The 11594-nt window shown below is 40.4% G+C and overlaps 1 protein-coding gene across 1 annotated transcript in view; it reads right to left on the bottom strand.

Moving 5' to 3' along the window:
- Window positions 1-2780: 2780 nt before the first annotated feature.
- znf513a (zinc finger protein 513a) overlaps window positions 2781-11594 on the bottom strand; it is a 10378-nt gene continuing 1564 nt past the window's right edge. The window contains exons 2-5 of the mRNA XM_035678633.1: window positions 11389-11525; window positions 9696-9830; window positions 5567-6337; window positions 2781-5480 (exon numbers count right to left, since the gene is read on the bottom strand). Of these exons, the coding sequence (XP_035534526.1) occupies window positions 4507-5480; window positions 5567-6337; window positions 9696-9830; window positions 11389-11428 (1920 nt within the window). The 5' untranslated portion in view covers window positions 11429-11525 and the 3' untranslated portion in view covers window positions 2781-4506. The remainder of the gene's footprint in view (window positions 5481-5566; window positions 6338-9695; window positions 9831-11388; window positions 11526-11594) is intronic.

The raw sequence follows: 11594 nt of genomic DNA, 5'->3' as shown, positions 1-11594 counted from the left end.
CCCCCCCCCCCCTCCTCATCATTCCACTGTCAGCAACTGGGACGACAAAGATTACAAGCTGAGCTGAGCCGAGCCGAGCGGACCGCACACGGTGTCCGATTCTGCAAGATTGTAGCTTCTTCCTGGAGAAATCGCTGCCTTAAGCTCTCGTTTAATCTTTGACGGTGTCCTTTTTTCTTTTCAACTCTAAAAGCTCATTTTAAATGGTATTTTAGTTACAATCATCATATTCAATTAGAAACTTTTGTCCCAGTGTTATTAAACTTGTGGCATGTAAAACTACAGGTACTCAAATAGGGAGGCTTCCTGTTTGGTTCCTACTTCAGTTTCATTTACAATGGATTACTGTTTCATCTACAGTATACGTGAAGTTCTGTAACGCGGTTCAGTTCATGAGGTACAAAGTAAATTAATATATTATAAACCACATAAAGAAAACCTGTTAGATCCTGGATTCTTGCTTCGGGTGGCTGCATGTTCCTGCCCAACCAGAGAGCCAAACGTTCAGTTAGACCTGGCACTAGTGATAATACAGCAGAACTGGACACGGAGTCCAGTGAATGTGTTGACATCTGTAGACTATTCAGAGCAACCGCTTACTTATATGGATGATCAATGTTTGGCTTGGCTATATACCAAAATGTCATGTTTTTATACTGTTAGTCGTCCTCCGTGCGTGATGCTACTCATGCGCCAATTTCATGAATATCTTAGCAAGATTCCAGCGGTGTTTTCTCAGCGTACGTTTGGGGCACAGTCACTCATACTGCCTTCAGAAATAGTCTGATGCCTTAACTTTTACTTTTTAGCCTCGCGGGTTTGTCATTTAACCAGACATTGGTTGAGACTTAACAGAAAACGTCAGCGTCAGCCGGTGTTACCTAGAATCTTGCAGAACTTGATAGATGGTTGTCTTTGGCTGAGCTGCTTGCACTTGCTGAACCCATCATTTTGCACAGTATTACAGGTGGAGTTAAATGTTTGAGTGGAAGCTCGAGCATGGCTTTTAACTTTGTGTGGAGACTTTTTTTTCTTTTTCCCCAAGGGGCTCCGTAAATCCATCTATAATTTTATTTTTATTTTTTTTTTAAACCAATTTTTTAAAGGTTTCTCATAAATGCCAAATTATAGTTTACTAAAGCATTTTGCACAAAATAAACATAAAAATTATGACAATGTCACTTTTTATATTATGTACATGCAATTAAGTATTCTGAACATTTACTAATATCTTTATCATCAATAGCTTATTGTAATCAAATAGATCAAATGTAATCTAAGGTGTATAGAACAAAAAAGGTTAAGTGGACTAACATTTATCATTGTTTACATAATGTTTAGGGGACTTTTTATTAGTTAAAATGGAAAGTGTTTACAAAATTTTGCATCTGATTTTCTTCGTCTTGTTCGTTTTGGGGCGAGCGACGGTGTTGTGGGGAGCGTTCGGGGCTTCAGTTTATTGTACTTTGTATGTACATTGTGCCAATCATCTCAGAGGATTCAGTCGAAAAGGTGCTTTGGTTGAAGTGGCTAATGTGATCGCAATAGCTGGAGTGAACAAAGTTCGTGGAGAGCAGGCAACAAAATGAACATATCCAGCTGTTTTCTAAGACATGTAATTCCATTTTTTTTTTTTCTATCATGATGATGTTGGCATCTGTCAGCGTGTTTTTTGAAGCCTCTAAATGTAAATCAATGCCAACCTATCAGCAGCTTTACTCTCACTGGTAGCCAGAACTGTAAACAAAAATGTTCTCAATATAAATGTCTCGGTCTTTCACTGCTGTTCTTCTTCTCTGCCATTCATTTTTGTTTCATCTATTCCTGTCAATAACAAGTACACGGAAGCCACAAAGTCCTGGATGTTAATAAATGTGTAGGTGCCAAATTCCACTTTAAAGTGCATTTATCATCAGCATCACTTTTACAGACAATATCAAGTTTCATGAACATTGTATTGAATTGATTCATTCCACTACTTTTCATTTCATTTTGATTTTAGTGGTAAGGTCGGTGACAACTGTCGAGATGCTACAATAAAAACTGAAATTAGGTGATCCTGTGGTTCTCGGTTGTCAGTCAATGCTCCACTCGTCTTTTCATCATTACTAAGCTTTCTTTCACAACAGCAGCTTCTTGGATATGAAATGTGCCAAAAACTTTACTTTGTATAAAACAAGTCACAACCATTTCTGTCACAGGTTTCTGTAAAAAAAAAAAAGAAGAGAACTCTCCTCTCATGACGCTGCTTTGATTCTTTATCCATTTGTAGCCCATTTAAATAGATATGTCTGATATATCAGCTAATATTCAGCTTTTACATGATGGAAAATCTCTGATGGACAAACTGTAATGGCAGTTTCTAAATTACCTCAAATATAACATTGGCGTTTCTCTGATATTGATCCATCAGTGCCAAGCAGATATCAGCAGATTTTTTTGGCCTGACCAGTTTCAGTCGGAGCTCTACATACTTTAATTTGTTCTGCAATATCATTTCAGCGTCATTACTGTACGAGACTGCAGTCACACTAGCAGTTGTGTAAGTATATAATAGCAAATTGCTAACATGCTGTTTCACAGGTGTTAAGTTTACCCAGTTCACCACCTTAGTGCAGATTTACTGCTTACAGTAGGACTACGCTCAAAGTGCAGCTGAGGGAAATGGCAGTTGTCTTTTATTTGGTCGTAAAAGTATTGGACAAACTCATTTTAACCTGATGATGGTCCTAGAAGAAAAGTAGATTTGAGAAAAAAAAGAGACCCAGTCTGTTCTCTTGACATTCAATGAAATGAATTCCATGTGTTTATTTAAAAATCCTCACTTAAGGCATTTATGAGACACTGCATAAAGACAAAAATGGACACTTAGGGGATGTCAGAATTAATCAACAGGTTCAATGCTCCATTGTGTCATGGCAAGTTGGCAACCTGAAAAATATCTCACTTGCATATAATAGTAATTAAAAACGAGAGTCAACATAAATCAGTCCCTATTATTTCTCCCATGATAACTAAATGACACATCACACATTCAAAAAATAAAAAAACAATTCTATATATTAAAGTATGCACTTCTAGTAGTGTGTTACAGCCACATTAGAAAAATAAAACAACTATTACACACACATGCTTACCAATAGGGTCATCTCTTTTTCAAGTAAAAAACACGATAATGGGCTAATTTCACATTCAACAGTAAACAGTAATCAAAAGGAAGGTGATTAAATAGTTTCCATCAAAGAAGACCCAAAGAATAAACAATTTAGGTTGGAAATTTAAAGATTGATATGTAACTAGTACAAGTTTGTGGGGAATAAATCCTTTGAACAACATGCTCGATTACGATTTATGTAACGCCTGAATCACATAGAAGAGACGTTTCCACAACTTAAGCCATCCTGTGTCTGTGTATAGTTGTGCTTTTCTTTAACCATACAACCAAGTAAAGACTGAAGAGGGCTGTTCAAAAATGCTTGTGCATGCGTTTAGTTTTAAAGTAACTCGAAAAAACATTTGTTGCCAACTTTTCGGTCTGTCCAATCACATTTTCATAATCCTGAGGGGTTTGGGGGGGAAAAAAATGACAACACAGTTCAAGACACTGGAGATTATTCAGTTAGGTTAACACAACCTAATTAATTAATATAGTTTATCGAGGGTAAAATGATTCCAGTACTATTAGATAGCACTTTGCTAGTAGTACATACATTACTAAATTAATCTGAAGGCATGCCATTACCAGAGCTTGCGCCCAAATGCAAACAAAGCACAATATTGGCCCTTACAAGGACCCATCTTCAATTAAACTGCACTGTGTAGTCTAGGTAGAAACTTCTAATTCCTTATTAAAATAACCTCATGAAGGCAGTCAGGTATATGTTATTGGACGATAGGGTGTAAAAGAAATCTGTAACATTCAAGTTATTTCATGAGATTTTTGGTACAAAAAGAAAAGTTATGACTTCACTTGTGACATTGTAAGTGCTACATCTGATAAATATAGCAGATATATTGCAATATACCAATAAACAGTTGTTGCTTATTTAAAGAACTGTATATAAACTACACAGTGCAGCTCAACAGTTCAGGCAAAAATGTGCACGAGTTCCATGTACTGAGGAGTATTTGGTAGTGTTCTCTGTCCTACAATGAAGAACCAGATATGTGTTGTAATATGGGGGTGGGAAATGATAGGATTAGCTTAGTGTGGGGTAACATACAGAATGAGACAATCAAAGGACTTCCACAGTAGAGAAAGTCTTATTATCTTGACACAAAAGGAGACGAACTCTGACCATACTCATCCACCTTACTTAATCCAAAAATTTTCAGAACAATTGTTTTTCATACTTGTGCAAGATACTACAAAGAAACAATTAGCAGCCTCTGAAGACGTCTGACGAAACACTAAAAGACAGGTACACACTAAAACAATATAAAGGCTCTGTGAAAAATAAAAACCAAAAAGAAGTTGCTGGTAGCTTAGTTTTGCTGAGTTATATTTTATACAATCTCGAGTTTGTAGCATGAGTGTATTGTCTGACCTCCCTCCCTAGACATATACTGCATATCGACCCCCGTTTCTTTTCTGTGAGTCTGACTGCCGACTCCCATCCCTTTCCTCACTTCCTCCTCTTCGTCGTTGCCAGTCATTGGAACTTTGACCCAGCCGTCCGTGGCCAGGCCGTGTTTCTTCTGATGTCTCTTGTAATTGTCCCAGTGGCCGGTGGTGTAGCCGCATTCCTGACATTTGTACGGCTTCTCTCCGGTGTGCCGAAGCATGTGCCGCTTCAGGTTCATGCTCTGGTTGCAGCTGTAACTGCACACGGCGCACTGGAAGGGCTTGGCGCCCGAGTGCACCCGCTGGTGACGCTTCAGGTTGGCCAGGTTTCCGCAGGCGTAGTCACACAAATGGCACTTGTAAGGTTTCTCGCCTGTGTGCACTCTGTGGTGGCGCTTGAGGTTGTCGAAGTGCGCTGACGCGTAGTCGCACTGTGGGCACTTGTACGGTTTCTCGCCGCTGTGAGTTTTCATGTGGCGTGCCAAGTGGTTTGGGTAGTGTGTGAGGAAAGGGCAGGCGGCGCAGGTGTACACCTTGTCACTGCGCTCGCCGGGGCTGTTGGGAGACGACGAAGAGTCTTTAGTCAGCATTTCAAGGGTGCACTTGGCGCAAATCTGGGCCGAGGAGCCGTCCTCGTCCTCCAGGACAATGCCACACAACCGGCAAGTGTAAGGGAAGAGTGAAGGGGGGAGGGCGGCACCGTCTGCTACGCCCCCTCTGGTCGCCCTGCTGCCGCCGCCGCTGCCGCCGCCACCGCCTGTGGTCTCCAGCAGGGGTGGAGGCTGGTGGCCAGGAGCCGGGTTAGAGGCTGGTATGGGTGGTGGTGACGCCCCCTTTAAGCCGTCAAAGGCTGATAGGTAGTCATTGTTCTGGGCTCCCAAACTCAGGTTCGAAGTCGGCCTTGCAACTTCTAAAACTTCACAAACAGATGAGAGAGTGAGATTGTGTAACGTGTGACATTATAAAAAAATGGAAATGGTGAAATAAGGAAATGATACGTACCCTTGGCTGAAGCACCAGGCACTTCCTCATTGGGTCTTTGCCCGGTCACATGCCTCTTCAAGCTGATCTGGCCACTGGCAAGTCGTGGTGGGGTGTCCTGTCCCACCCCAGCAGAGTGCACGTGCATGCGCTGGTGCCTCTTGAGGTTGCCATGGGAACTGCAGGCAAAAGTGCAGCTGTCACATTTGTAAGGTTTTTCCCCAGTGTGAATGCGCAGGTGTCTCTGCAGATTCACCAGCTGGGCAGAGGCGTAAGTGCACAAGGGGCAGTTAAAGGGCTTCTCCCCGTTGTGCGTCTTCATGTGACGCTTCACGTGGTTGGCGTAACGCGAGGAGAAGCCACAGAGGTGACATGAGTGCAGTTTGGGCAGTTTGTCCTCAGCTGTCAGTGCTTTGTCACCCATTCCGTTTCCCAACCCTTCGCCGTCAAGCTGCAAATGGGAACCTGAGCGAATCCCGCTCATGCTTCCAAAAGGTGAGCAGAAGTCTGTACTTTTGGCTTCCCTGGAGGCTTTGCAGCACCTAAGGCAGTATGGCCCAACCAGGTCTATGCCAGGTCCCAGAGGTTCATCACGGAGCTGTCCGCAGCCCCTGCAGGACAGGTAGGGAGGAAAACTGGGCTCGGACTGGGCGCCTCTGCCCTCGTCTTCCCTACCGTTGTCAGTTGTGCCGTGCGAGTTGTCTGTTTCACTTTCCATGCTGAGCTGGCTGTAGACAGGGCTCTCCTCATCACCCAGAGGATACACAGAGAAACCGATCTCAGCAGCTACTTCTGAACAGGGAAGACAAACAGAAAGACGTTTTCTAAAGACTGCAAATGTTTTCAGAGCCAAGGCTTTCACAATCCACTCCAAATGCCATTACGGAAACTCAAGAGCACATTTCTGTACTGCTATTTATTAAATCTACAACATTTCAAATCCAGCTGTCCTTTCACTGTCTCTCTATCTGGACTGGCTTATTCTGTATTATACATTATAAAGCCTTTATTTAATCAGGTAATGTTGTTAAGACCAAGATTTCTTTTGCTTGAAAGACCTGAATAAAGCAGTACATAGAGAAAACAAATATGGCCACAAATAAAGGATATACACAAACAGCATCAGAGACAATCACAGACATCTCTATTGATATACTATATTACTGTTTGCATTATTCAAACTGGAAACAAATACCGCAACTATAACAGATGTTGAGTGCAAATGGATCAAATGGATTTTGAGTCAGTGAATCAGACATCTTGAATAAACAATAAATATAGTAAAATATATATAACTGAACCAATAAATTGAAGTGAAGTGAAATAATTCAATACTAAACTCACTACAATGAAACTCAATTGCATCACTCTTATTTTCATAGTACACAGGCTGGAGACGTGACTGGCTGAGGATTGGTGACAAATGATACAATGAGATATGAACTGTTTAAAAAGGGCATCCTGAAATAATAGCTATAATGACGTACAAAAACACCACTGAGACACTCTGGACTTCTGTACAAATGAACCAAAGTCAGACTGTATTATATTGAAACATCAAATCTAACAATTCAAATGGTATCCATTAACACATCTCACTGAATGACTCAAAACTGTCTGACAAATAAAGAAAACAACCAACGATACTGAGCTATTACAGATAATGCTCCCCCCCATTTCCATCACACTGAGGAAGAGCACAGAAAGGATCTCTCTCTTCTCAGCAAGACGGAGGAAAGGGAAGAGAAACATTTGATACTCACAGTGCTACCGGCAAGGTCAACTGTCAACTGCGTTTAAGCCATTGACCATTGACAGTGTATATATAATGGACAGAGCTTCCCGGTCTGAAAAGTGAAGCCAACGCAGACTTGTATTAAAACCTGCATTCTATGTAAAGGCCGGCAGGGGGAGCTCCATTGGCTGCAATAAGCGTGAATACAAATGACAGCAGAAAGTGTTAATACTTAGGCACTGCAGCCTGTATATTACATTATGACTATTATAAATATTATGATCAACTATTTCACTATTTTCTCTTAAGCGTCTTGCCGCTGTTATAGCCTGTTAACTATTGAGATTCTAACTAACTGGAGACAAAAATAAATAAATCTACTCCACGTTTATCATAAACATTTAAATATAAAAATGACTCAAAGAAAAATCAGATGAGAAAACATTATAGTGATTTTTATCCCAAAAAAAAAAAAAAAAAACTGGTTCAAAATGGTATTCCACAAACCAATGGGTGACGTTCACACTTGGTTTAAGCTGTTGTCATGCCATTGAGGGTTTAACAGACAACAAAAAGACAACAACAACAAAAAAAAAGACCCAGAAGGAAGAAAAGCCTCAAGACTCCACGGCACTCTTCACCTTCAACGTGTGCTTCTGAAAGAAGAAAACCACCTTCCTCCACGGATGCCGAGGCAGGATGTGAGGAAGGTGGGAGCGGAGACTGCCCTTTTATCCTGCCCCATGGAACCCCCTCGTGGATGATTACCGAGCCTAATGATAATGATGATGACTATAATGGTGAAGCTGCTGCTGATGATGATAATGATGATGAGGGTAGATGATGATGATGATGATGATGATGATGATGATGGGGAACCATAATGGTGGTGGGGTAGTGGGAGCAGAGGCAGATGATGATGATGATGATGATGATGATGATGATGATGATAAATAAATGCCCTCTTATAATGGTGTCCTTGATGGTAATGGACCTATTTTTATGACCATTATATAATAATGGTGTCTCAGCTCCTTTCTCTACTTTTCCATTTTTCAGATCACTCTCTCTGACAAAGAGCCATGCTGGGAAATATGAGCTGGTACTTCCATTTCTCTTACTGTCGCACAGAGGGGCAACACTTCATCACTGAGAAACAAACTGTAAAAAGTCCTCTTTGTAGTGCGGCCACTGCTACATTTCCTTTAGTGGTACAACTATTACAATGGTTTCCATCACAGATTCATTCCCTGTTTTCATGGTAATGACAGGAAGTGAAATTGAGGTCTTATCCAAAACATAATGATACTATTGTCCGTTCACCAAGCAAATGTAGTTCAGACTGTTGAGTAGATTGAAATGTACTGTATTGTAATGACCAGCCTGTGTGAACCTCCTATTCCTTTGTCAGGAGACACATTTGCCACACGTGGGATGAGATCTAATAACACTGAACAAACACAAGCAGAAAGGTGAACACAAAATATGTGAAAACAGTGAGACACTCAAAGAGAAACACTTGGCTGACAGATATACTTGCCCAACTTATATGTGAATGGACAGATACAGTATAGCTGACAGGCAGACACCTTTTAAAGCTATAATCCTTAAAAACTGAGTACAATCAAATCCCATGTTTGATATTATTGGTCAGTATTCTTTCTGCGAGAGCCATTCAATGTATAATCCTCCTCTAATTATGTCTCTATATACTAGTTTTCATTGTTAATGGCGGAGTCTGCCATTCCTGTGCAAATTGCTTACCTACACACAAGGGATTCACAGATTAAATGAGGCATGTAATCCAGCTGTATCGTTTTTAATTTTATCTAACGGATATCTGCCTCACTGCTCACTCTCCTAGCGCTATATCAGAGCTGTATTAAAGGGTTAATTACACTCTCAAATTCAACTAAGAACCCTCCCACCCAACGTACTTTTCAAAAACAACAAAAGAAGCGAGGGAGCAACGACTGCGTCACGGCTATAGGGAGAGGCAAGAAAACTCAACTTAACAAAACTTTCAAAGCCAAGCAGACACATACAGGCACATTCTTACACACAAGAATCACAGACTTTAACATCACATGCCAGTAAGAATCTACACGATTATGAGAAAAGTGGAAAAATATAGGTTTGCTCAAGCCCTTGCTGTTACCACGGCAACCACAACCAACCAGCACTGACATCTTAAGGTCCAGTGTGTAACATTTGGGAGGGCCTATTGTCAGAAATGGAATATAATATTCATAGGTATGTTTCCATTAGTGTATAATCACACTGTTGAACCGCCATGTTTCTACAGTAGCCCAAAATGGACAAACCAAACACTGGCTTTAGACACAGCCTTTTGCATTTTTTTTGTAAGTTTCATAGTTGAAGCACCTAATTATAATAAGAAAATGGATTACAAACCTGAGAACTTTTCCAGGCCTAGAATCTTGCTGTCATGATCAGGATCACCAAACTCAAGGTCTTGTCCTAGAAGGAAGTCTGTGTCTAAGTTGAGGTTTCCTGGAGCTTCAATGGCTACACCATCTTCAGAATCCACTGCAGGAAGCCAATTAACAACATCTGATGGTTAATATCATTTCACTGAAGGGTTCAGTTTAAATCAGTTTGCATGGATATTTCACTGTTTGGCAAATCCTTAAGGCACTGACACATAAAGCAGAAAGCAACAACAATCAACAAATTGTGCAAAAAAAGTGCTGTGTTGTTTTAACTAATGTAAGATATTGCAAAATTATGAATGCATTTAGGTTAGGCAAGCATTCAAATAAGTCGTCAGTAATTAGTCTGAATTTCTGCCGGTAAAAAAAACCTCAGTTCCACTACAATGTCATTTCTTTAACTAAAAGTAAAAAAGTTGGGCATAAGCTGGGAAGAATTTTTTAATTAACAACCCTGCAGTGTACAAACAACATTAACATAAAATGAACTGCTAACAGATGACAGACGGAGCTCTTTTACTGCAGTTACAGCTAACGATGCCTGACACTCTAACGTGGTCTCTCAAGCTTGATGGCATCCAAACAACTATCACACAGCTGTCACTACTCAGAAAACTAGTACCAGGCCAATTCAAGGGCATCATGCTCAGCAGCAAGCCCTTTCTGGTGAATCCTTCAGAAACAGCATCATGCTACCATCTAGTGGTCGTTTTAGTGTTTGACACAATGTGTCAAGAATGTGGGACATTTCTTAAATTAAATTAATAAATGGCTATTGAATAAATGCACACAAAAACAACCTTCTAAGATACGTTGGTCTATAAAAAAACACAGCAAAGGAAACCCTTGGATGTATTTTACTGCATCACAATAGCCTTATTTTTGGTGTTTTAGCTACATACTGATCACTAAACAGGGATGGGTGACTGAGCAGTTTCCATTTTGAGCATTTACACTGTTGATATTACCTACTGACTAACACTTAAATACACTACAAAACCCTGTCCTTTTCTAACAGACAGTAACATCAATTAGAGTAACTACTTGAAGAAGTAGTGACAGTCTCTCTTTAGTTATACATGTTGTTGTAATGAATGTAGGGAGATTAACAAGTTGGTTAAACAAATACTATGCCTTTGCTAATTGGCAACATTAATGTCTAGCCATACTGAGAGCTGGGTGGTTTGAGAAATGACCCATGCGTGGTAATTACTAACATGATAATCATGTTAGTTCTGTATCACAGAACACGCACACGTTGAAGAAAAGTAGAATTTGTTAATAAGTATCTCTCCGTTGCACAGAGAAAATAGCATCTTTTTACGGTTCAAACTTTCCACATCTTAGAAGCAACTTGCAGCGTGCACATTCCACATTCATTTGACATTTAACTGCATTGCTAGCTACAGTACTGTGGGTCAGTATGATTGATGTGAAACATTTCCAGTACTCAAACAGCAACGCCTGGTGTCCAGATGTGAGCAGAGAAAACAGGACACAAGTCCAGGCCAGTAATCACGGGGATTTCATTTGAAACCCAACAGTTGTGCCACAGTTACTGTGGATATAGATAAATAAAGATGGGAGAAATCATTTCCAGCTTGTAGCTCAGCCCGGCTATCAAGTGTTCAACATTAAAAATAATAAATACCTACACTTGACTGGCTGTGGATTCTGTTGTTTTTTTCTTGGCATCTTCCAGTCAGCCTCTCTCTTTTTTGTAGCGTCTTCTTGCAGACTTCCACAACCATCAGCTCATTCTCATCCGTTTGGGAGATAATCTTCAGTATTTCTATGGATACAAGACAGAAAAAATCGATTTGTACGCGATTATTTTTTACAATTACTAGTTTAGTTGTCT

The sequence above is a fragment of the Morone saxatilis genome, unplaced genomic scaffold, assembly GCF_004916995.1.
Source record: "Morone saxatilis isolate NCDOM2014 unplaced genomic scaffold, NCSU_SB_2.0 Contig7, whole genome shotgun sequence".
Taxonomy (NCBI): Eukaryota; Metazoa; Chordata; class Actinopteri; family Moronidae; genus Morone; species Morone saxatilis.
Note: the sequence above shows the minus strand (reverse complement) of the source record. Positions and strands in the feature narration are given on the sequence as shown.